At 42.4% G+C, this 26,489-nt stretch overlaps 2 protein-coding genes across 2 annotated transcripts in view; one reads left to right on the top strand and one right to left on the bottom strand.

Moving 5' to 3' along the window:
* The first annotated feature begins 966 nt into the window (after nucleotides 1–966).
* GNRH1 (gonadotropin releasing hormone 1) lies at nucleotides 967–11,607 on the top strand. The gene is made up of 3 exons (XM_032635550.1): nucleotides 967–1,150; nucleotides 2,808–2,903; nucleotides 4,432–11,607. Exons 1-3 carry the CDS (start codon nucleotides 986–988, stop codon nucleotides 4,468–4,470), a joined length of 300 nt encoding a protein of 99 aa, XP_032491441.1. The 5' UTR covers nucleotides 967–985; the 3' UTR covers nucleotides 4,471–11,607.
* DOCK5 (dedicator of cytokinesis 5) overlaps nucleotides 10,841–26,489 on the bottom strand; it is a 220,937-nt gene continuing 205,288 nt past the window's right edge. The window contains 7 exon segments of the mRNA XM_032635523.1: nucleotides 10,841–11,852; nucleotides 12,443–12,546; nucleotides 13,508–13,646; nucleotides 14,327–14,495; nucleotides 22,684–22,850; nucleotides 25,031–25,168; nucleotides 25,829–25,912. Coding sequence (XP_032491414.1) covers nucleotides 11,748–11,852; nucleotides 12,443–12,546; nucleotides 13,508–13,646; nucleotides 14,327–14,495; nucleotides 22,684–22,850; nucleotides 25,031–25,168; nucleotides 25,829–25,912 — 906 coding nt within the window. The 3' untranslated portion in view covers nucleotides 10,841–11,747.

Genomic DNA, 26,489 nt, shown 5'->3' with positions numbered 1-26,489 from the left:
AGCTAGGGTTGGGGCTTCCCTGGTGGCGCAGTGGTTGAGAGTCCGCCTGCCGATGCAGGGGACACGGGTTCGTGCCCCAGTGTGGGAGGATCCCACATGCCGCGGAGCAGCTGGGCCCGTGAGCCATGGCAGCTGAGCTTACGCGTCCAGAGCCCGTACTCCGCAACGGAAGAGGCCACGGCAGTGAGAGGCCCGTGTACCGAAAAAAAGAAAAAAAAAAGAAAAGAGCTAAGGCCACCTGGTGTCTAAAGAAACCTTGGCCTTCCTGATCCTTGTCACCTTCAGCCACAGAGATCCAGACTTTGGGGAATCAAAGCAGCTCATCAACCAATATTTGATTTTGTCTTTGGCCCCTTCCCCACCAGTGAAAATTCCTTTGTGAGAATTCCATATGTAATTCAATAATTCAAGGCTGCCTTGGCCACGGAGGCAGCTGGTGTGGAACCCCGTGCTTTGAAAAGCGTGGACTCCTCTCTCACACTCACAGATGGTCCAGCCAGTGGCAGTGTGTGGAAGACTAGAGGACAGATGCTCGGCAAAATGTAATTAGCACCATAGGGTAGCCATTTAATGTCAAGCAACTTATATTAGCCAGAGACTCCTAGTAGGAGCCCCTTTTCAGAGCAGATGGCCCGATTCTCTTTATCTCAGGACTGAAAACCAACCACGGGGCGGGACTGGGGAATCTGAAGACAAAAAGTGAATTTGATAAAGGAGGAATCCTGAGTTGTGGATAACCAAATAAATAATACACATTAAAATAGTTTAGTTCTAAAAAAATAAAAGGTTTAGTTCTAAAAAGCACTCAACATGTGAGTTTAAAGGAGTGATTTTGTCCCCAGTGGCTAGGAAACTCAAGGCAAGCAAGTACCTGCACGTGAAAACCATAGATGACTCCCACTTCCGTCTTCTGCCGGGTTAGTGACACCAGTGTTAGGCTTTTCACCAAAGGAGTCTTGGCTCAACCCAGTCTGGGTCTATTTTTATGGTCGCATTGATGTTCCTCAGAATGGAGCCGAGTCCAAAACTTCTAGCTGGACTTATTCTGCTGACTCTCTGTGTGGTGGGATGCTCCAGCCAGCACTGGTCCTATGGATTACGCCCCGGAGGAAAGAGAAATGCTGAAAACGTGCTTGATTCTTTCCAAGAGGTAAGTTTCTCTGAGCTTCAAAATGAGACATGGCTTACGTGATGCAACTGAACGATGCCAACATCCTGCATGCGTCCAACAGTGCTACCGGTTCTTGGCTCCAACCTAGGTATTCCGGGGGTGATAAGGCACTTCCAAAGTCAAGTCCCATTCCTGCTTTCAATTCAGACAGGGACTAATGGGACAAAGAGCAGGAAAAATCCCCAGACCAATAAGCAAGCGCAAAGGGGTGTGTCGTACTCTGAGGATACAGATTTGCCAAAGGAATTAGAAACAAGTGGACGGAGCCAAGGTCTCCTAGTACAAGATGATTCTTTGGGATTTGGAAAGAAAATCTTAGAACTCTGCCTATTTTTTTTTGTAATTTCATGTTTTAAAAATATCTGTGATATTAGGTCAGCAGTACATTTTTATAACATAAATAAGTATCCTTATCAAGGGTGCATGCTCTACAATTTTTTTTTTTTTTTTAAGATTTAATTTTATTTATTTTTGGCTGGGTTGGGTCTTCGTTGCTGCGTGCGGGCTTTCTCTAGTGGCAGCGAGTGGTCGTTGCGGTGCGTGGGCTTCCCGTTGTGGTGGCTTTTCTTGTTGAGGAGCACTTGCTCTAGGTGCGCGGGCTTCAGTAGTTGTGGCTCATGGGCTCAGTAGTTGTGGCGCACGGGCTTAGTTGCTCCACGACATGTGGGATCTTCCCGGACCAGGGCTCGAACCCGTGTCCCCTGCATTGGCAGGCGGATTCTCAACCACTGCACCACCAGGGAAGTCCCTACAATTTCTTTTTAATGATATGGACACTCAAGCAAAGAAGTTGGAGGTCCCTAGAGGAGAGGAGTTAGCAAGCTCAAGAAGACAAAATACATTCTGGAAAATATGCTGGATTTGATTCCATAGAAATTAGTTTTCAGTTCTAGTACCAGAACTGACACAGGTACTTGGGTTTTTTAATCTATAAAATGTGACTTCTTGGGGCCATGTGAGGATCACATGAGCGAAGCCATATATCCTGGCTGCTTAATCCAAAAAAATGTCAGTGGATAAATGAAAGACAGTTGTTATTGTTTTTTAAGTTAATGGGAAAAGAACCAGGCCCTAAAGGATGAATGATTCAGGGCTGGACACTCAATATAGAGCTGAGAATGGGAAACATAGCTAGAGAAACTTAAAACCATTTAGTTTTCACTGAAAAGAAATATCTCATTTTGGAGAAATAATAAAGATAATTTAGTATGAAACAAAGAAGCCCAGAATCTGACATCCCCTCTCCACAGACTATATGTGAAGCAACTCTCTTCTAACTAGGACATATTTAGTAAAAACTTGAAAATAAGATCAACCTTCGTCAAAACTATAAGCTCTTGCATTTTTTTGTATACCATCCCGTCATGAGGCTTGAAGTGCTTCATTCTCATCAACTGTAGGGAGACAAATATCCTCTCTCCTTATTATGGCCCATTTCCTCCAGAACTGCACACCGATCTGTAGAAGTGTCTGACAGCATTTCTATGATCTTTTAAAGTCTCCATCCCAAGTCTCAGCGTTCTCAGTCCCACAACCCCCTTGACTTCACTTCCCACACACAGCTTTTGGTGGAAATGGAAAATACCACTTCACGTCTGTATCTCCATCTCCAAGAATCACATTCTTGTTTTTGCAGATAGCCAAAGAGGTGGATCAACCAGCAGAACCTCAGCGCTTTGAGTGCACCATACACCAGCGCCGTTCTCCACTCGGGGACCTGAAAGGAGCTCTGGTGAGTTACAGGGTTAATAACATGGAGCTTTAGAGATGGATGGGCCCTGGGCACCACCACTTTGGTCGTCCACTTAGGACAACCATCTCTAGCTACTGCAGGGCTTACCTTCCTGACTGCCTGAATTCCTCCTGTACTGGGCCCTTGCCATTCCATAACACCCCTTTTCAGTGGTTAGACAGTAATAATGATTGGAACCCTTTTTCTTTTTTTCTTAAATTGAAATCTCTTTGGGACCTTTATCTATTAATCTCAGCTCTAGCCTATGGGATGACTGACAAAACAAGTTTCTTCCCACTGCTACATGTCAGTTCTTCAAGTATGTTCATCAAACTCTCTAGACTATTCTTCTCTAGACTAATCCACACCTCTCCACTGGATTCTTCAACAGTTCTTGGTATAACACGGTTCTCCCTGGGAAATGTAGAAATCAAAAATGGTGCTCTAATTAATTTTCTTTCTCTTTGGAATAAAAACTCCCAAACTAGTAAATTTATAATTCAGAGCCACAGATTTGACTTCCAGTTTTCTGACTGGACAATACTAATTTTCCAAATTCCCACCCAAGATGGAACTCTACTAACCCAATGTAGGTTTTTGATTTTAAAAAATGTATAAAGAGAACTCAATATAGAAATTGAAACCTGAATTCAATTCTGATGTTCTCTGAGCTCCATGGTCCACTTATTTACAGCAGTTAGAAGGCATTACAGTTAATTTTCAGCTATGCCCAGAAGCAGAAAAAGCCTGAATATGTCATATACAAAGATGAGCAATCGTTTTTATTTTCTCCATTGACTTCAATTTCTACACCCATAGGACAGAGAAAAAGTGGACAGACATACTTATTTCCTTTCTTTTTCTAATCCTGTTTACCTCATGATAAAACTAATAGCAAGGAATGAAATTATCCAAACATGACATTAGAAAGACAGAATTGAGGCAAAGACTGGATTCATAACAGATGGACGGGGACTTCCCTGGTGGTCCAGTGGTAAAGAATCTGACTTCCAATGCAGGGGACGTGGGTTCAATCCCTGGTTGGGGAACTAAGATCCCACATGCCTCAGGGCAACTAAGCCCGCGTGTCACAACTATTGAGCTCGCTCACCTCAACTAGAGCCCGTGTGCTGCAAACTACAGAGCCCACGTGCTCTGGAGCCTGCGCGTCACAACTAGAGAGAGAAAACCCGCACACCACAACTAGAGAGAAGCCCACGCGCTGCAACAGAGATCCCATATGCCGCAACTAAGACCCAACGCAGCCATTAAAAAAAAAAAAAACACAAAGGATCAGACCTTTTTTCACCTCTGTCCTCACATCCTACCTTTAAACTATTAATGTAGATATTATGCTTATTAAACGACTTATAAAGACATGATCTAGCTCTCTAGCACTTTCTAGTGTGCAAAAACAAATCGATCTATTCTTTCTATATCAATAGTTCAGAAATTAAAATGTTCAAACATAATGAAACTCAGCTCAGAAAAGCAACATTAATATATTTGCTACTCACATATTTTTCAGGAAAGTCTGATCGAAGAGGAAACTGGGCCGAAGATGTAAATCCACTGGACCAGAAAAATTGACAACACAAGTGTAATTCTGACTTTGAAATCTGTGACCCATTTAATATCTGTAAATTGTGTGAATTTCAGAAATTCTCATGCCAGGTTGCACATGATGAAGGACTGTGTTGGGAATAAAGTGGCATAAATGTGAAGTCTTTCTCTAACTCAGAACTCTGGTCGGGGTGGGACATTGTAAGCCCCCAAGTGTGTCGACAGGGGGCAGAGGACAGGAGAGATAACGCAAAGGCACCGTTATTGTTGACTAAAGGAATCTCATGGCTCACTTCCACCACCACCAACCTGCACCCTGAACCCACAGGACAATTGGTCCCTGGCCAATACTGAGTCAATCCAGTTTTCTATGGGGTGGTAGCTTTCTCTTTGACCATACCCTACAGAAGCAAGATAGGGCCATGGCCAAAGCTTCCCCCCCAGATTGTCTCTAATCTCTTTGAAAGTCAACCGGAACCTGAGAGAGGCCTTGGGGAAAGGAGGCCTCGTCCAATGCTCCTTCCGGCTCCACGTGGTCCCTCCAAGGTCATCAGAGCGAGCGGTGCACACTGAGGTTTGGACCAAGGCCTAAAAATAATAGCATTCACCTGTCTGAGCTTTTTGGTATTTCTCTTAAGAAACATATGGATTGTAGTCAGCTGAAGACAGGATTCAGGCGTTCCCGTGTCCCCTGGTCAAACAGCACGGCCACCGCTCATTCTCCAGCATGGGCTAGACAGATGCATAAATATTTTCATTAACGCTTGTATCGGCCTTGGAAAGTAGATATTGTCTTCCCTTTAAAATGAGGAAACCAGAGCTCCGAGAGTTTACGAGACCCACCTGGTTCTGCTGGGTTCCAAGGTCAAGTGCTCCTGTATTGCACTATGATGACAGCCAATGAGCTTGGGCTTGGAAGCCCAGTTATTTGGTTACTGGGGCTCATGTGTCAACTTAGTTTTCCTGGTGACCATTTCTCCATGACGTCCCAGACACTATGACACTAGCTTTCTCATTTATTCTCATAATTCCCCAGTGGCTATGAGGCCATTTGAAAAACCCAAATCTCAGATAACTTGCCTAATGTCACAGCAACAAATTGTGCCTCTATTTGCACGGCAAAGGTCTAAGCCTTTTTTCCTCTTTTAATCAGAAAGATGGAGCCTTCTTCCACCCCTTCAAAAAAGGGCAGGACTTGTGCTAAGGAATTGGAACAGGGGTCAGAAACATTCCACAGGAGAGAAAACCCTTACTTTTTAAAGCATATACTTACTACCATACAACAGATTTCCCAAGTATCTCCTATTGAGGAATCTCTAAAACTGAATCAAAGAACTACCTCAATTTCATTTTAATAAAATTAAGCAGTCATGTGGTTTACAATCTACCTTATGTTTCTTTATGGAACAAAAGGCAAACCTGCATTATTTCATTAATCAATACTTACAAGGCAGAATAAGGGGCTTAAAGTCGCCAATCACTCAGGAACTATTTCTGTTTTTATAAAAACAATCTTTGCGTTAGTTAACACATCACAAGAGGAAGGCCACACACCCATTTATTTAATACATCCTGTTGGGAACATCAGCTTTCCTTCACCAGAGCGTGTCTTTGGGACAATTTCTTCGGAGGTAGCTGTGGGCCTCTCTGACTGGGATGTAAAGATGATACTCATTCAGCTCCCCGATGCTGAGGTTAGAGGCTTGGGATGAACATGTTGAGTATTTGATTCTCAAATGGCTCAAGTGACTAAGGGGAAGGAGAGAAAATGACCACTTTATTAAAATTATGAACACTTTGCTGAATCTGAATAACTTCTAAGTAGTCCGAAACCTTTCCAAATAAAAAAAGGGGAAACAGAGCTTCAAAAAAAGTCTGCAGCCTTTCAAAATAAAGGATGGGGAAACGTACCAAATGATACATTTTAATGAGACGAGTTCTCAAACATAGATGGCTTTAAACGATCAAGTCACAGAAAGAACGGCTTGAAGATAGAAGCTGTACTATCCTCAAGGTGACTGGAAAAAAAGCTAAGAATCACTGCACAAGGTAACAGCACGTACACATCTTGACAGCGGAAGATGCTCTAAAGTTTTATTTCTCAGTGGGGACCCAAGATTCAAAAAGATTCCCCAGGTTTATTGACTCAGAGTCTCCCTCTGGGGCCCAAGCCATCTGCATTTTTAATCAGCATTCTGGGGATTCTTATGTACACAGACAGTGCAGCATCATTGCTCTGAAAGGCAATAAACTGCACGTGTTTTAGAGTACTAGGACACGTTCTTCCAAAAAAAAAAAAAAAATCCATGCATCAACCCAGGACTTAAGACAGTGGTGCTATTCTAACCGGAGTGAGGCTGCCCCCTCTTTCCAATCTGACTCACCACCAGCAGGGAGTTTAAGAAAAGCACCTCGAACACTGATTTGCTAAAGCTGTTATTTCCTCTAAGGCAATGGTTCTCGACCTTGGCCTGACGTTGGGATAACACGGAGAGATTGAAAAGAAATACTAATGCCTGGGTCCCACTCCCTTCCCTCGGAAATTCTGATCTAATTGGTCTGGGGTGTGGCCTCTTCCCAGGTTCAACCTCTTTTTGTTGAACTTGGTTTGAGAATCCATTCCCATCCTTTCAATGTAAGTTATTTGATATACCTTTTAACCTCTTTATTTCCCTTTAACTCTGCCTAACTATCCATGGTGAATGAGTGAAGAAATAGGATTTATTTTATACTTATTTAATACTAATCGTATTAAATAAATTGTTGTAAACTGTCAGCTCAGATGCCAAGGGATGAATGGGGTGTGGGTGGAGGTAAAGTAAAAACCAAATAGTTTACGGTTTTTATTGCTTCCAGGCAAAGATGACTCCATGATCCCACAGAACAAGTTTAAACAAATAGGACCAGTAATTAAATGAGACCAGAAGAGATGGTGGGTGTGATGTGTCAATGAGGAAAAGTCCAGGAATGAGTTCATTTCATTAATATAAGGGTAATAATCAACTAAATACACAATAAACTTTAAAATACAGTTTCATTTTTAATTTAAAAAATAAATAACAGCAAATGTGAACAAAATTTTTCTACTTCAACGCACATCTTCTTAACTGTTCATGTTTGAAATCCGACTAGTTTACAAAATCAAGGCAACTGAGCTTTTGACAAAGTTTGGGTGAACAACTCACAAAATTTCACTACTGGATGAATCTGGGCAGCATATAAAGGAGACGAGCCTTGGCTGGATTGTAGGAGTCAGCCTGAAGTCATCAACTTGAAAGGAAAACATTTTCCTTTTGTAGATTAGAACTGATGGTTCCATTCTCAACCCACCCAAAGAGCAACTTACCTTTTCCAATTTAATTTCACAATCCCACTTAGTCATGGAGTATGGACCTAAAAGCCTTTGAAGAGAAACTTAGGTTTCTTCTGACTCTCTTTTTCATTCACTTAGAATAAAAGCTAGGGCTAAAAGGATTCTAAAAATCATGTAACCTCAAATATATATGATTCCATGAGGAAACTGAGGTCCAGGGACTGACTACAAATTGACCTGCCAAAAGATACACCCTTCACAGTCTTGTTTTGTGTTGATGGTGGGGTTTTTCTCCCCTTTTCATTATAGCTGAGAAGTGAGAGGAAGGGAAGTACATATTGAAGGGCCTTCTAAGTACCTTTTATAAAATGACAGCATGACACGAGGGAAACTTCTGTGGGGCTGGGAGTAGCCTGTGGATCTGAGAGGTGGTGACATGGGTAGACACTACTGTAAAAGTGCATCCACCTATACACTAAGATTTGTGCCCTTAACTGTACGTAAGTTATGTCTTAAATTTTTTTTTTTTTTTGGCTGCGCCATGTGGCTTGCGGGATCTTAGTTCCCTGACCAGGGATCGAACCTGTGCCCCCTGCAGTGGAAGCAAGGAGTCCTAACCACTGGACCGCCAGGGAAGTCCCAGTTACGTCTTAATTTTAAAACAAGAGATCACCCCACGATCTGGGGCAAGCAGAGGGGCAGGACCCTTGAAGCTTGGGAAGAGTTAGCAAAGAGAGATTATCTCAGATCCTGCTTTATCGCTGGTTTTGTCTTAGGGATCTGAGGGTGGCCGTTGTTTTAAAGGGGTCTCTCTGACAGGGGAAAATGACTGTAATTCTGGAATCGAGGCATGAAGGTGGAGGAGGAGGAGGGAACCCATGGCCCAGCAGCCCGATTTAGGGTTTCCCTTTCCTCTAAAGAGAGTTCCCCACTCTCTTGCCAATCCAACGGCACACCGCAGTCCTTATATCCCGGGGCTGTTCCCTTAGAACACACTGGATCGCCACAGCCTGGGAGTCTAGGAAGGTGCCTGGCATTCAGTAAGAGCTTAATATATGTTGAACGAAAACAATTCTTGAAAAAAAAAATCTCAAAGGAAGACAAGTCACCAGGATAGAGAGAGAGGGGAAAAAAGGATTAAAAAAAAAAAAATCCCATAAACCAACATCCACAAAAGTTGTGACAATTTGGGGGTTACTTCAATAATTCACAGTTCTTATCAAGGAATATAAAGACCAGTTGTTTCTTTTTTTATGCCCTGCCCCTCATCTCTCCTACATTTAAGGTAATCCTAAGGTATTTCTTTGCAGTTTTCCTCTTTGACTTCAGGACAGACATTCGTTAGGATCTTTTGTCAAATATAACTCTTTCTGACCTAATAGTTTCCCAAGGAGATGAACTGTCCAGTGTCCCCTGTGACCTACTATTCACAACATTACCTGGAATCCTTTGTACTCAGGCAGGAGAGATCTAGGATTTCCATGGATGTGGAAAGGGAATCCTATGGGAAAATGTTACGTTAAAAAAGGGAAGATATTTGGGCACTGGTGTATCCGATGTCCCCAGCCTCTGACCAAAGACCAGGCTCACAACTCATCCCTACAGCTCGGAAGGGACAGGCTTCAGGTTTGTTTCTTCTGTGACCCAGTTTACGTCCTTCTGTTTTAACGGCAGCCTGGAAAGCAGGGTGAAGCCCACGAATCCCCTCCAGCCAGTCTGCCCAGCAACTTCTCAGAAGCTGCTCCAGGCACCATGTCAGCCTTGCAGACATTGTCCCTTCCTGCTCTTTTCTTACCACTTAAAATCCCCTCCAGGTCTTTTTTTCAGCCGAGCTGCACCGCATGTGGGATCTTAGTTCCCTGACCAGGGATCGAACCCACACCCCCTGCACTGGAAGCACGGAGTCTTAACCACTGGACTGGCAGGGAAGTCCCCCACTCCAGGTCTTACTAACACTTTGTCTCTAGTCATACATAATTATATAGAGGCCACCTTTTGGAAAGGGACTGTTGTGTGCAGAACTAACCTGCACCCACCTTCCAAATTATCTTTGAAAAAAAAAAAAAGGAACATCAATCATGCTCGTGGAGAGTTCCAGGTCTTACCCAGGCCCAGCAGAGACAAGAAAGGAACATTTCGTGAGGACTTACTTCACGTATTTGGTCTCACTTGAACCCCAAGGCAGCTTGCATGGTAGGGATGGTCCCCATTTTGAAAGGTGAAGACATGAAAACCCAAGACAATTTCAAAGAATTTGAGGGAGTTTGCAAAGCTGAGAGCACATAGCTGGATTGATTCAAACCCCAACGGGTTACTTCCAGAGCCTGGGTTTCTTCCCATTTCATCACACTGAAGGTGCTCCTGCGAGGAGCCAAGGAAAGAACGTGGCACTTTTAAATATGCACACTCATGTCTTCAGTAACCCTGGACACATCTCAGAGGTTTTTACTTCCCTGACCCTGTGATGAATTCACATGGCTCTCCTAAAAGGGGTGAAACCGACACACGAAGACGCAGGCAAGCAAACCCAAATTCTCAGACGTGAAATCTCTCTCTCCTTCTTGTCTACCTCGAAGGAAAGGGGACCTGGCCAGGCTGTGGAAGAGCCCCCGGTGAGCATACCCACAGGTTGACCCAGGGCATCCGCAGTCAAAAAGGTTTCTATTTTGCCATCAACACCCAAACAGTATAGAAACATCTGGGACATTTCCACTGTTGTTCCAACTAGGGGTAGGGATTGAAGAATTTGTCAGGGTTGTCTTCTAGAGACGTTATCTGGGTATAACCTCAATGCACAAGCTGGGTTCTTAGAAAGAATCTGTAGTAGGATTTTCTGTGTTTAGCCTCAATTTCCTTATCTACAAAATGAGGGGGGGAGGGTGCCTCTATGAGCTTTAAGGCCCTTCCAACTCAAAAGGTCTATAACTTTGTGTGGCTGTTTGTGTATCTGGTGGCAATATTTGATCTTCTGAAGCACCCCACACTTTCTCTTCTGAAAAGAGGATTGACATGAGTACCATGAACGTGTCATCAAATTAATTCCACAATCAAGAGGAATAAATAATCAAAGCGAGATATTGCATTGTATTCTCCAGGGTAAAATCAGGTTGCAGACAGGGCCTGCCGAGCCACTCCGATGGGATGTGGAAGAGAAGCAGTTCAATCCGGACTTCTAAGTCCCTTATATCCAGTGATTTGAGCTCAGAAGAGGTAACAGGACAAGAAACTGTGTGCAAAAGACAGAGCCTCAGGAGTCCTTGGTAGGAAGGAGTGACTGCCATGCAGTTAGGACCATTAGTCGGGAGTGTGAGGGAACTCCTGGCACGGGGCGGGGGGAAGGAGGGACGCTTTTCCATGTCACAGATGGGTGGGGGGACACAGGTGCTCAGGGCTCACGACCGAGTCCATGTTCTTTCGATAATGATAGCCATTCATACTTGAAAGCAGCCGATTTCCATTAAAAAGATGTTCTTTTCCACAGAGGAGACACAGGAGACCTCAGAAAGACAGATGATTCCGGCTACCAAAGTACTTGATGTTGGTCTCTTCCAATATGTTGTATGGAACAAGGTATGTCCACGTGAGAAAACCACATCTCGAGCACAGCTTTTCAGAAGCAAAGCAAAAAATTCCTCCAAGGAATAGGTTACTGGGGTTTTCCCACCACCACTGATGAACTTATCCAGGCTTTCGTAGACCCCGGTGGCACTGTGCTGGAGGCTGAAATGTAATAATGGTGAGGGAGAAACACGGGGTACGGCCGATTCCGGGATTCCTCACGGACTGGAGGAGATATGGCATGGCCTCGGGCATCGATCAAAGAAAAGCTTTCTAAAGAATGAAACCAGTTTTGAGCAGGTGAACCTCAACCCCAGATGAGGAGAGGCAGCCAGCAGGGGACCCGTGAGGACACTGCCTCCGCGAGGCCAGCTCCCAGGCATCAGAGTTCCAGAGAGAGGACAAGATCCTTACTGGGATCCAGGTTCAGAAGAAAGGATGCCCGACTTCCGAGCTTTTGGCGGTGGAGGGGGCGGGGCTTTGGCTTCTCTTAGGACAGGCAGTGGGGCTGCAATCTGGTGGAGCAGACATACGAAAGGAGAAGTGAGTCTTACCTTTCTTCCTAATTCTGCCTTCTACTCCACATTTCCAACATTTTGCGTTAGCTTCTCACTGATCTGAGTTTATCTAAACAGCCTTTGCTGGTGAAAAGGGAAATCAGACTGATGTAATCTCCCCCTTTCCCTTGCATTAATCAGATATACACTAACACTGCTGTATCCCCAATACTTGGCGTATGTATAGTAGGGACTCAATAAATTTGTGTTGAATGAATGAAGGAAACCCATCGGAGGCCCCTTCCAGAATGACTGTCACTCACTCAGAAGAAGTAAACTCCTCAGGTGTGAACGAGAACTCACTTCTTATTGCACTCCCCCCGGGGCCCGGGGTGAGGTACCTTCAATCTGATGAAAGGTCTCCTTGCGTATTGTTCCTTCCCATTGAAAATTCCCCTCTCTTTATGGTTTCAGGAATGAACCAAGAATCGATTAGAGGGACAAATTGATGGGAAAACCTGCCTACTAAAACTCTTGGGAAATCCAATGCTGCATTCCCATGAGCAGTAGGCTCTCTGTGGCCCCAACGTCTGCCGTCACCCCCCTACCTCTGTGGAGTTCCTCTGGCTGCTCTCGTAGGGCTTGCTTTTGGGTGGAGGGGGAGGTGGGACTGTAGCAATCATCAGCCCATCTGTCTGCAAAGATGGAGAGCCTGGAAATGACACAAAGTAGAGGAAGGCAGAGAGAAAAATTCACCAAGGGATCTCATGACACTTCTGCTGGCCACGGTAACACCTAAACCCACCTGGTCAGGCAAATCGCTACGGTCACATTCTACACTTTCTGTGGACAGAATGAAGAAGACCTCTTACGCCTTGGGATAGATGTAGCACCTTTCATTTATCTGAAAGCTTCACCAGAAGTTCTTAAGCAAAAATCTCACTTTTTTTGTTGAAGGTTTTTACTCTTAAGCTGAAGATGAGACTCTTTTCTAGAACTTAGGGTATTACTTTGTTCTCTGATATATCCCAAGTCCTTAGAAAAAGCATCTATCACATACTAGGTAGTCAATAAATATTGGTTAAATTGAACTGTCATAGTTTTATCATTTAAAGGGTGCAATATCCACTTCCTCCAGGAAAACTTGTCTGATTATCTCTGACACTCGGCTGACTACTGTCTCCCATTTGATGTGAAGATCTACCCCTCCATCATCCCTTTGTACTAAGCGGTCCTTGTAATTCTTCTCAGGCTTTGTATTGCTGAGTCCCCAAGCCTGACTGTAAGTAGTCTACTGAATGGGCCTATTTCTTGTCCTTATTTTGGACCCTTCTCCATATAAAGTACACAGCTATCTGCCCAATAGTTTCCAAAGTTACCCCCTTCCTGTCTAGTACTAGTCCGGATCTACCTCATTTATACCATCACAGTTGGAAAAGGGGCAGTGAAACCCTGTGGCCCCCTGGGTAGAAAACTTTAATGAGTCTCAGCAACCTAAGGATTCCTTGCCAAACCCTAATCTAATTGAATTATACCCACTACCGCTGAATTGAACCTACCTGACGATCATCTCATACACCTTGTGGCTATCTTGGTTAAAAATGGCCCAGATTCATCAACATACACCATCCTCTAGTAAAATGAATAGAAGGGGTGTCTACAGGAAGACTTACTCAGGGTCCTGGTCGCTTTAGGAGTGAGCGGGGGTGGGCTCAGGGGTGTTGACTGAGGCAGGGAAGAGCCATGAAACGGTGTCAGCCGATTGTCCGACAGCTGGAGACTCTTTGGCCTTTGTGCTTTTCTGGCTGGGCTCTAGCAGCGGGGGTGGGGAGAAACACAGCAAAACATTCTCACGGTGAGGCACGCCAGGCTCATCCATGCTCAGAACAACCTTATCAGCAGAGCCGAAACCGTTAAAGGGCAAAAATTCCAGGAGCCCTTTCTAAGCTTACCGCACCGGCACGCTGCGGGTACCAGGGCAGAGACACTAACAGGGGATCACCGGACCACAGACTATTTTCTGGCCGGCCACAGACTTGATTTTAATCACAGTTGGACTGTGCCATTTAGGTCGGAGATGAGCCACCCTGATTCTCAGGGAGAGCAGGTCCTGCCACACTTAACAACTTGATGTGGCTTATGGAAGAATCAAGTACCTTTTATTTTTTTAAGCTAAAAGAAGGGAAGCGACAATGTTTGGATGGAGTCATGGACCACAGTGGCGAGAACCACAACTCCAGCCATTAATCCACGGGTTTATACTGTGCATAAATCTTGCGCCATTATTGACTTAGAGGCTCCGATCTCTGTACGTGTTTTTCTTAGCACCATCTGAGATCTGACCCTACCGCAGGCTGCTGCGTCCTGAGAAACCATGCTAGGCTTCCGTCTGGTGACTCACAGCTGTGAAGTAAATGGTGAAATGCCTGGCTCCAGGGAAAGCAATGGCAAACTGGCAGATCTATGGTGTTTGTTTGTTTGTTTGTTTTTACCATCAGATCAGGTTCTGATGCTTTCTCTGCGATGACCTGGGATTTGCTCAGACTCCAGTCTTTTCTCTTGAACTTGCTCATCCGGTTCTCACTGTCCTCTTTGAGGGACAGATCTTCCACTCTGGCCCCTGACGAGGCCCTGCGCTCCAAAAGGGGCTCCAGGATGGACCTAGCAGGGGCGGGGGAGGGAAGGATTGGGAGTAGAGGCAAACTAGTAAATATAGGATAGATAAACAACAAGGTTCTACTGTATAGCACAGGGAACTATATTCAATATTCTGGGATAAACCATAACGGAAAAGAATATGAAAAAGAATATATATATGTATAACTGAGTCACTTTGCTGTAGACCTGAAACTAACACAACGTTGTAAATCAGGTATACCCCAATAAAAATTAAAACAAACCAACAAACAAAAAACTGACTCCAAAAAGACCAGGGGATATGACTCTCCAGCCGAACCTTAACCTGTGGCATTGTTCTCAGGTTGTAATCTGAATTTCCAACTGCCAATTGAATATCACCAGGTCTACGTGTACAGAAATGAGGCCGTCCAAGTGTGGAAAGAAAATACTAGTGAATATTTATCTTATCTCACGAAGACAATGTCTTATTAAACTTAGAGGTAAAGACAGAGTTCACACAGTAAAAGATGAATAGGCAGCTTTATGTAGTGGATAATAGCACATTCTCTGGAGCCCTACAGCCTGGGTTCAAATCCTACCTACACTGACTTGCTGGTTGACCTTGGGCAGATAACCTTTTCATACCTCAGTTTCCTTATATGTGAAATGGGGATAATAATAGTACCTACCTCATAGGGTGATTACAGAACGCTTGCAACAGTGCCTAGCATATAGGAGTACTCCTCAAATGTTTTTTAATTACAGTGATAGATTTTCAAGCACCACAGTGAAAATGGATTCACTCAAGAACCATAATTAGATGTTAATACATAGAGGAGAAGAGTCTGATGAGAAACAGGAGAGTCTCAAAATATCTCCCCATAAATTGCTCATTAATTACAAAGGGAAAAATAGTAAGTACTATTTTAAAAATAGAAAAGAAAATGGACCAAATCTTAACCACAGGATCAATTAAATCACTAATAAGGGACAAATGGGTAATGTGCTTCCAGATATGATACCTGAAAAGGACATATCACACAGAAATGTATCACCTGACTCTCAAGCACGAGGAAACATCAGACAAACCCAAACGAAAAAAAATTCTATAAAATAACTGGCCCATAATCTTCAAAAATGTCATTACAGGGGCTTCCCTGGTGGCGCAGTGGTTGAGAGTCCGCCTGCCGATGCAGGGGACACGGGTTCGTGCCCCGGTCTGGGAAGATCCCACATGCCGCAGAGCGGCTGGGCCCGTGAGCCATGGCCGCTGAGCCTGCGCGTCCGGAGCCTGTGCTCCGCAACGGGAGAGGCCACAACAGTGAGAGGCCCGCCTACCGCAAAAAAAAAAAAAAAAAAAAAATGTCATTACAAAAGACAAGGAAAGGCTAAGGAAATGATTTCAAATTAAAGAATAGAGAGACATGGCTAAATACAATATGTGATCCTGATTGGATCCTGTACCACAAACCGCTATAAGACATTACTGGGACAACTGACAAAACTGGAATATGGGTTGTAGCTTTAAGTATTGGGTCAATGTCACATTTCCTGAATGTATAGGCTGTACTGAATGTAGTATGTGGTTACAGTAAGACGATCTGCTTGCTCCATAGCCATGGTGTATGCAGCCCGCTCTCAGATGGTAGACTGGGGGTTGGGGGGAGAGACAGAGAGAAATGATGTGGCAAAATGTAAAAACAAGGGGGGAGGGGTTAAAAACCTACCTTTGTGATGTATAGATTGCTTATAGCTTCTAAATGGGTATTTAGTAAGTTCTGGTTTAATTAAAAATTGGAGGATTTTACTCCATAAAAATGAAAAGTTTGGAGGGATAGGTCGGCAGAGCACAGAGGATTTTTAGGGCAGTGAAATTGTACTATATGATACTACAGTGGTGAATATATTTATCAAAACTCACAATGTACAACACCACGAGTGAACCCTAACGTAAACTATGGACTTTGGGTGATTGTGATGTGTCAATGTAGGTTCATCAAGTGCAACAAATGTATCACTTTGGTGTTGGATGCTTATGGTAGGGGAGGCTGGGTGTGTCCAGAGCAGAGGTACATGGGAACTCTCTGTACTTTCTGGTCATTCTTGCTGTGAACCTAAAACTGCTCTAAAAAATAAAGCCTACTTTTTTTTTTTTTTTTTTTTTAAGAAAAAGCTTTGATATGAAATAAGACAACAGAAAAACAGCTATCAGCTTTTAGTATTTAAAAATTAAAAGCTTCTGTTCAGCAGAAAGCATCATTCGTAAACTAAAACTATTTGCTGTACATATTTTAGATGGCAAATATCATTAATGTATAAGAAACTTTTACAAATCAAAAAGAAAAAAATATGAGTAGCTCAATTTATACAAACTGTCGAAGGAGTGAAACAGGTATTTCACGAAAAAAGAAATCCAAATAATTGTTTAAAAACTTAGTATCACTAATTATTAAATATGTAAATATTAAAATGAGATCACTGGAGGGGGCAGACTATTTTTACATTTTATTATGGAAAATTTTGAACATTAAAAAGTGGAGCAAATATAATAAACTGTTTTTTTTTTTTTTTTTTTTTGGCTGCACTGTGTGCCATGCGGGATTTTAGTTCCCCGACCAGGGATCGAACCTGTGCCCCTTGCAGTGGAAGCACGGAGTCCTAACCACTGGACCGCCAGGGAAGTCCCCAAGAGAATATAATAAATCTTATGTGTACATTACTCAGCATCAACAGTGATCAACTCATGGCCAATCTTATTTCTCATATATACCCCGTCATAATCCTCACCCCGCACTGGGTTATTTGGAAGCGATTCCTAGATATCACATCTCGTCTATAAATATTGCGGTGCATATCTCTACAAGGCAAGGATTCATCTTCGTAACAAAACTACACTCCCATCATCATTCCTAAGAAAGTGCATAATTCTCTAATTTCATCAAACATCCAATCAGTGTTCAAATTTCCTGTCTCATAATTTTTTTGGCAAGTGATTTGTTTGAATCGGGATCTAAACAAGATTCACTCATTGTATTTGGCTGATATACTTCTTAAGTCATTTTAAGCTTTTTAATACTTTAGGTCTCACTTTCTACAAAATATTTTGCCCTCTTCTGTGAAGATACAGGATGAGAAAGTAGCAGGAAAGTCTGGTTAAAGAACCACTGGAGTCACAATGGAAGATGCTTCTAGACTACAATTCTTCTTCTTTCTTATTTCAAATTATTCTCTCCTTTTCTGAATATTCTGTTATTATTATTATTTTTTAAATATTACATTCCTGAATTTGCAATTTTTTGGTATTTTCCAATTATTAGTATATTTAAGGAGAAGCCACTCACTGTTATTTGTCTTAAATCTGTACTAATTTAAAAAAAATCATAGAACTAAATTCCAAATCAGACGCTTTTATTCTTAAAACCAACCAAGCCAAATCAAACAAAAAGAATCACTTCAAACAGTAGCTGGTCAGGGAGGGAAAAAAAAACAAAACAACAATCCAGTATTCTACTGGGTCTACTATTACTTTACCTGTGAGATTGAGAATGAAGGTAAGCGTCTGTGGGTCATTAGATCTACAGGCAAAGATCTAGGCCCTAATGTGAGTTTCAGTAGGGCCTAATTATGAACCAAACTAAACAGTAAAATAATGATAGTGTAGTCCCACGGTGCGTGTTATTTTTTTCTTACACTGACTATTTCAATGATTTTCCTGAAATACCGAAGAGTAATTTTTTTAAAAAAAAGATTTTGGTTTGAGGCCCCTACTTTGCTGGAGCTCTGAGCATGTACTGAGTTGACCTGCTATGCAAGCCCTTCCAGCTTCCCTTAACACGATGCACTGTGTTTCATAAAGTTATTCTCTTTCTGGGCCACAGTCTCCCATGTGCCAAACAGGATGGATACACCCAACCAAGAAAGAAGTGCGCCTTTGCAGACTGCACACCCAACAGTCACCATGAAAGTTCTCATGAATACTGTGACATAACACAGCTAGTAGGAGAATTGAAGCCACTGGGTGTGAATCAGTTTGAGATGCTTTAAAGAAACATCCTGAATAAATGTTAGAAAATGGTATCAATGATGTCACCTTACTGGGCAAATGTGGGCAAGAGCAATAACCCACTTTGCCCCAGGTCATGAGATAAACAGAACCCTGGGCACCTGCTCTCTATTTACTGACCTAATGGATCAGCAATTATGGTGTCTCTGATTTTCAACAGCTGCCTGAAAACTTTTTCTTTTGAATGAGACAGAGTTTAAGAAAAGAGAACAGAACAGAACTTCTATGCTTGCCACAAAGTTGGTAGCATCTCTTTATGGCATGAAAAAAAAACATAGATGGGAAAAAAATAAACAAATGAATCAGGTATTATTTAATATTTTCAAATTCAAAAGATTAAAAATAGTCCAAATAGTCCAAATTCAAAAGATTAAAAATAGTCCAAATACCTAATACGGGTGACTATATTATGAAAAATTATATAGTCACTCATACATTGTATATGGCATTGCATATTGGCATGCAATATCAAGAATTGTAAAAAATTGCATGATATCAAGAATTGTAAAAAATATTACTCCCTGAATAAGTAATATATGCTTTGGGAAAGTAAAGCCTACACTCCATCTTAACCTAAAGGTTGAGAAGTGATCTGAGACCATATCCTAAATAATTGTAAAGCTATATATGGACACGTTTGTTACAATTCTTAATAGTATAAATGCATTTTATATTGATAACAACTTAATTTTCTTTGTTTCTTTCTTTCTTTTTTTAAATTTTGGCCGTACTGAGGGGCCTGCAGGATCTCAGTTCCTCGACCAGGGATTGAACCTGGGCCACAGCAGTGAAAGCGCCTAATCCTATCCACTAGGCCACCAGGGAACTCCCTAAATGTCTTTATATTAAATTTATAATGAACTTTTATGATTATCTGTTTAGAAAGAGTGACAAAGCTTAAACATTCTATAGTAGGGAGAAGAATTAATTATGGCACATTCATATGATGTAATGGTAGAGAGCCATCAAAAGTGATAATTAAAAACTAATAATAAAATTATATAGCAATATGGAAAATGCTTATAACAAAAAGACAAAGAGGAAAAGCAAATTACCAAACTAAATCTGTGCTATAATTGCAGCTGTGTAAAGATATCTATGTCAATGGTAAAGGATAGATAAATCATTTAGAAAATAATAAATATTTGAGGGCTTCCCTGGTGGCACAGTGGTTAAGAATCTGCCTGCCAATGCACGGAACATGGGTTCAAGCTCTGGTCTGGGAAGATCCCACATGCCACAGAGCAGCTAAGCCCATGCACCACAACTGCTGAGCCTGTGCTCTAGAGCCCATGAGCCACAACTACTGAGCCCGCATGCCACAACTACTGAAGCTCGCGTGCCTAGGGCCCATGCTCCGTAACAAGAGAAGCCACCGCAATGAGAAGCCCTCACACCTCAACAAAGAGTAGCCCCCGCTCGCCACAACTAGAGAAAGTCTGCATGCAGCAGTGAAGACCCAATGCAGCCAATAAATAAATAAATACATAAATAAAATATTTAATTTCCAGGTAGAAGCCCATTTGGACAGGTTACTTTTGTGATATGATTATTATAATATGGAATTACAAAATTATAAATAAGTGTTAAGTCAATGGACTTAACTTATATTCAACATTAAAACACACAGTGATGCTAAATACTCATCATGTATATAAAATTAAGCAATAGGTCACAAAATGGTACATGTCATGCTTTTCCACTTGAACACAATTATGAACTCACTCCTTTAAAATATTTTAAATTTGAACATATGGAAAGGCACTCCATGTTTCTGGCAAGAAGGCTCAATATCAAAAAGCTCTAAATTCAATCCATAAATTTAACATATCCCAATAAAAACAACAGGATTCCAGACAAGTTAATATGAAAATGAGCTATGTAAAACTAGCCAAATTCTGAAAAAAAATTACTAGAAATTTTAAAACCTTTAAAATCTATAGTAATTAAAACTGCATTAGAACAAGTGCATGAACCACACAGGTAGATCTAAGAAATGGGGGAAAAGTCTACAAACAGACTAAAGAACATATTGGAATTTGATTTTTTTATAAGGCTGACATTTCAAATCAGTAGAGAAAAGATGGTTTGCTCACTAAATGTTATAGGGAGAACTGAGTAGCCAAGTAGGGAAAAAAAATTGGCTCTATACCTTACACTTTATACTAAAATAAATTGCAAAGAATCACAGATTTTATTATATAGTGAAAACCTAAAATTAGGCTTTTTGTAGTCTTAAAGTGAGGAAGGCCTTTATGATATAAAATCCAGAAGCCATAAGATCAAATATTAACTTATTTGCATAAAAAAATCAGCATAACTAGATAAAAATTAGAAGCAAAGTCAGAAAACAAAGGAAAAATTGGAAATATTTCAACTCATATCACAAAGGGTCAATATCCAACAGAAAAATGTACACAAAATATCTGACCAGGGCTTCCCTGGTGACGCAGTGGTTGAGAGTCCACCTGCCGATGCAGGGGACATGGGTTCGTGCCCTGGTCTGGGAAGATCCCACATGCCGTGGAGCGCCTGCGCCCGTGAGCCATGGCCGCTGAGCCTGCGCGTCCGGAGCCTATTGCTCCGCAACGGGAGAGGCCACAACAGTGAGAGGCCCGCATACCGCAAAAGAAAAAAAAAAAAAAAAATCTGACCACAGTTCACAGAAAATAAAATACATACAAGCTACTAAACAAATGAAAAGATGCTCAACCTCAAACAAAACAAGAGGGATGAAAGAAAACCAATATGCAACCAAACAAAAGCCTTAGGCCAAGAAAATATTTTCCACCTATCAGATTGGTAAAAATTAAAAGGCCTGAGAATACACAATTTGGTGGCAAGATGTGGGTGAACAGGCACCCTTGTGTGTTGCTGATGGGACTGTAAATGGGTATAATCTCTATGAAAGTCAGTTTAGGAATAATTTTGAAAACTGCAGCTATATATGTTTGACAGGGCAATTTCAATTCTGGACTTTTTCTCATATTGATATACTTGAATATTAACGAAATAATATATTTTTAAGGTTACTCATTGCTATCACTACTGTGATAGTAAAAGGCTGAAATCAACCAAATGTCCATCAATAGACAATGATGGAGTATATCACGGGTAGGGAAATCATGAGATGTCTGCAACTCAAAGGAAAGAGGAGGCTCTCGCAGTTTTGAAGTGGAGTTTTCTAGTCCATTTAGATCTAGTCCATTTCAAGATCTAGTCAGTGAAAAAAGCAAGGCAGGACTTCCCTGGTGGCGCAGTGGTTAAAAATCCGCCTGCCAATGCAGGGGACACGGGTTCGAGCCCTGGTCAGGGAAGATCCCACATGCCGTGGAGCAACTAAGCCTGTGCACCACAACTACTGAGCCCACGCTCTAGAACACGTGAGCCACAACTACTGAGCCTGTGTGCCACAACTACTGAAGCCCACACGCCTAGAGCCCGTGCTCTGCAACAAGAGAAGCCACCGCAATGAGAAGCCCGTGCGCTGCAACAAAGAGTAGCTCCCGCTCGCCAACGCAGCCAAAAATAAATAAACTAATTAATTTTTTAAAAAGCAAGGCAAAGAGTATTATATGCTGCCGTTTATAAATAAAAAACGTGTGACGAAGGATATAGATTTAGGAACTGCTTCTGTACAGATAAAGAGCTGCTGGAAAGGCACCACGGACATGAACCTGAATGCTAATATTGCTGGCCTCTGGAGAGTGGTACTGATGAGCTGGGAGTCGGGGACTGACAGGAGGCCTCTCACGATATGTCCTTTTGTACCTTTGAAATTGCATATGTGATTACATCGCCTACTCATAAAATAAACTTAAAAATTATTTTTAAAAATTGAAACAAAAAAGTCAAGCAATAACTACAAATTATTCTGAAAGAAACAAAATAGGATATGATTGGCTGGGTCATAGGGTGTGATAGCATTATGGGTGATTTTTTTTTTTCCCCATTTTTCATAACTGTTGCTACTATCGTGTAAATAACGATATTCCTCATGACGAAGATGATGAGAAAGACCCCAAAACTAATAACCCAGGTACTGTGAATGATTTCCCTTACGAAGGTGATGCACCCACACTGACCAAGTCTCACTTTGGGGACCAAAGACAAACATTAGGAAGGAGTTACCTCACCCCTCCTGGCAATTAAAGATGGAAGCCTTACCCATCAGATCCTGGTCTGGAAGGAGCGTTATCAGATGAGTTAGAAGAGCTGGAGACCACAGAGGACGTCACCGAGGTGATGGACAATCTCCGCAGTGTGGATGACATGATGTAGGGGAGCAACATAGACCCTGTGCGGTTTTGCTTCCTCTCCGTCAAGTTGGGCGGCTAAAGGAGACATGACCCCTCATGGTTAGCTGGCCTGGAATTCAGCCCTTAGGAACTGGCGCAGCCCCTGGTGGTTTGTGGTGAGTGCCCACCTGTATTGGGGTTGGCACCCCATTCTGATGGGTTGGTGCCTGTGCTGCGTCGGTTGTTAAATATTGCAAATACTTGTATTCTTTCTTTGTAGTTTGAAAGATTTTATTGACATATTATTTTGTTTATTATAATATGACATACGAGATACTTTGTAACTGCATATCACAACATCCTGACATTTAAGCATGTAGGTTGTGAGTTCATTTTCTGTATATTAAGCAACTCTCCATTTTTTAAAAATTTAAGTGTAGTTAATTTACAATGCTGTTTTAGTTTCTGCTGTACAGCAAAGTGATTCAGTTAAATATATATACATTTTTTCCTTTTCATATTCTTTTCCATAATGGTTTATCACAGGATATTGAATATAGTTCCCTGTACTATACAGTAGGACCTTGTTCTTTATCCATCCTATATATACTAGCTTACATCTGCTAATCCCAAACTCCCAATCCATCCATGTCTCCCAATCCATCCCTTCTCCACCCTCCCTGTCCATCCCTCCCCCACCCCTCTTACATTCTTAGTTATAAACACAACTTCGGTTAAGCCTACCTTGTTTCTAAAACTAGAGAAAAATTCACCCTAACTTTCTGCCAGCCTCATGAGAGAGGGAAACCAAGATGTTCATTACTCATCAATAAAATAGCAAACGCCTCTGTCTGCTTCTCCAGCTTAGCTTCTACGGGCCATTTAAAAATCGGAATACTGGCCTAATAGAAAAGTTTTAGATTGAAACTGGACACCTGAAGCTTATCCTGGTGAATCTTAGGAAATAAAGGAATACGGATATACTCTCATAAGAAATGTCTCCAGTAGGTCACCATATCAAATTCAAATGTTAATATTGGCCTGGGTCTAATAAAAACTAAACTCATTGAGTGAAAGCCAAGTCTCTGCCATCTAGGAACTTGTGTTAAAGACAAATGTTCCTAAAAGAAAACTCTTAACTGGCAACAGGTTAGGAGGTAAATTCGTGGGAAGGCATGACTGAACACTTGGGTGACTGGGAGAGATGATCAAAAAGATACTAGGGAGAACAATGTAGCAGAGATGGAGGTACGGGAATAGGGCACAGGAATACATGAAAAGAAATGCAGAGCCTTGATTTGGAGGAAAGAGGATTTTTGAAAATCTGGGGTTCAAGAATACAACATTTGAAGAGAGCAGGATGAACTCATGTTAAAAAGAGTGGCTAGGGCTTCCCTGGTGGCACAGGGGTTGGGAGTCCGCCTGCCGATGCAGGGGACACGGGTTCATGTCCCGGTCCGGGAGGATCCCACATGCCGCGGAGCGGCTGGGCCCATGAACCATGGCCGCTGAGCCTGCGCATCCAGAGCCTGTGCCCCACAACGGGAGAGGCCACAACAGTGAGAGGCCCGCGTACCGCAAAAAAAAAAAAAAAAAGAGTGGCTAAATGAAGCTGGAACCAAGCATACCATCAACTGTGGGAGAGAAAAGGCTGACCCATGTATCACTTCACCCAACTTCTTGGGAGGAAAAAAAGAAAACTGTAGCTGTGAGAAATGTTACAACTGTCCAAAAAAGTCATGACATCAGCTACATGCATTGTCAAATGTAATTCACAATTCTCTGTCCCCTTTGAAGGTGTGATGAGTAGAAACATTTCACCAAAATAAAAAATAAAGATTAGGAAAAACTGTAGGAGTTGGGCTAGACAGGACAGGAATAACCAGTGTCTGGGATTAGGAAACCCCAATTTCTAGTAGCGTGGTTTTCACAGTGTGGTGCCTAGCCCCGCAGCACTACCTGGCGGCATGTTAGAAATGCAAATTCTTGGGCCCCATCCCAGACCAAGTGAGTCAGAAACCCTACTGATGTGGCCCAGCAATCTGTTTTCACGAGCTTCCAGGTGGTTCTGACGGTCATTCAAGTTTAAGAGCCGCTGTCCAGCACAACAACAGGTGAAGGTTATCAAGAGTGGACCATGCCTTCTCCGAACTGCCCCAGGGTTTGCATGCCATTCCTAGGCTACTTTGACTCATTTGGCATCTGAAAAACGGATCAATATCATAAATGGTAGAAGAGACTAGAAAAAGCTCATAGGCTGTTGAGACAAAGCCTACCAGTGTTATAACCCCATAGAGCTTTTCCACTTTCTCCTTGAGTTCCCGGAAGCAAGAAGACAACCGGTCGTGCAGTGGCTTCAGCTGCTCCGTCAGCTTCTCCCCATGGATGCGGATCCCCTCTGTCAGCAGGGGCATCTGGGAAGGAGGGCATGAAAGGAATAGGATATTGTTTAGGAAGAGGGAGAGTTCAGATTTGGATGCTGGGGAAAGATGGAAGGTGGGGATGGACAAGTAAACCGGTAGACACAGCACATTTCAAACGAAAATACTGCTTCTCCGTGGAAAGCTTGGGAACTGGATGCTCTTGGGTCAAAGATGCAGAGGGATCTGCACACTGGGGATACAAGTAACCAGGGGAAGGGCTGACAGGCGAGGCAAATCCACGTGAGCCTGGGGGCCTTTCTATGCAGGAGTAACTGGTAAGTTTCACCTTGGACTGAGCTGTGTGGCTGCGTTTCCTCCCACTGTTCACAGAAGTAGTGAGAGAGAGAGAGAGAGAGAGAAACTGAGGCCGACATCTCTCATCTGGAAACACAAGCCAGCAAACCGATTTGGGGACTTTAATCTCCCCTCTAAGAAGACCCCTCTCAACACTGCAGTCTAATGGAATGTTCTTCCTATGTTGCTTCGCCAAATAAATAGATAGGTTGTGATTCCAAGGGTTAAAAAAAAAAAAAAAAAGTAACCCTAAACGTGCGCTTGGAGATGGATGCCCTAGCGACTATCTGGGTGTTGTGTGTGGTGGCCGCCCACAGAGCGTGGAGAGCTGTCCAGCCACACCTGCCCTGGACATACCTGCAACGCTATTAGTCGCTTTAGCAGCTCGATCTTCTCCTGGTCTTCAGGATGCTCCTGCAAGTACTTTTCTGTAAAAAAAGCCTAAAAGCAAAGCATTGGCAAGTATCGATTAGAACACATTCCTATCTGTGTATCTGACCCTAAGAGGAAGGGGAGGGAAGCCTAGAAGGGTGAAACACTTCTTCTGTTCTGTCCAATGAACCAGGAATGATTAAGTAAACATTCGTTCCTTTCCTGGGAAGCCCTTAAACCACCGGAGTGGACAATTCAAAAAGGAAAGAGTTATTCTGTAGTCTTCCTGGAATCATGCAATTCCTAGCAAGAGGACATTCTCAACTGCTACACACACATATCAAATCAAATCAGCAGAGCAGAATGTCATTCATTAAATAACTTCCCCAAAGAGCTAAGAAAAGGCCAAATGGCAATATCAAAAGGTTATTCATTAGAGTAAGCGCCTAGATCTTATAAAGAGCAAAAAATTAATAGGCCGAAGATGTGGCTGAGAGTTTTCCTGCCCAGCATTTTATAGGCTGTACCTCAATTCCTGAAGATTCATATTGGCACTTTCTTACTAATCACCTATCCCAAAGGCTATTTTGAGGACATCATGAGAAATGCTATATATGTGAAAGTCTTTGGAAAATATTAAATGCAG

The sequence above is a fragment of the Phocoena sinus genome, chromosome 6 (assembly GCF_008692025.1).
Source record: "Phocoena sinus isolate mPhoSin1 chromosome 6, mPhoSin1.pri, whole genome shotgun sequence".
In the NCBI taxonomy this organism is placed as follows: Eukaryota; Metazoa; Chordata; class Mammalia; order Artiodactyla; family Phocoenidae; genus Phocoena; species Phocoena sinus.
Note: the sequence above shows the minus strand (reverse complement) of the source record. Positions and strands in the feature narration are given on the sequence as shown.

Excerpts from the sequence above, each read along its gene's own strand:
- GNRH1 (XM_032635550.1), top strand. The coding sequence starts at position 986 with ATGGTCGCATTGATGTTCCTCAGAATGGAGCCGAGTCCAAAACTTCTA. Across the intron at positions 1,151-2,807 it reads TGCTTGATTCTTTCCAAGAG|ATAGCCAAAGAGGTGGATCA; the intron begins GTAAGTTTCTCT and ends TTGTTTTTGCAG. Across the intron at positions 2,904-4,431 it reads GGGACCTGAAAGGAGCTCTG|GAAAGTCTGATCGAAGAGGA; the intron begins GTGAGTTACAGG and ends CATATTTTTCAG.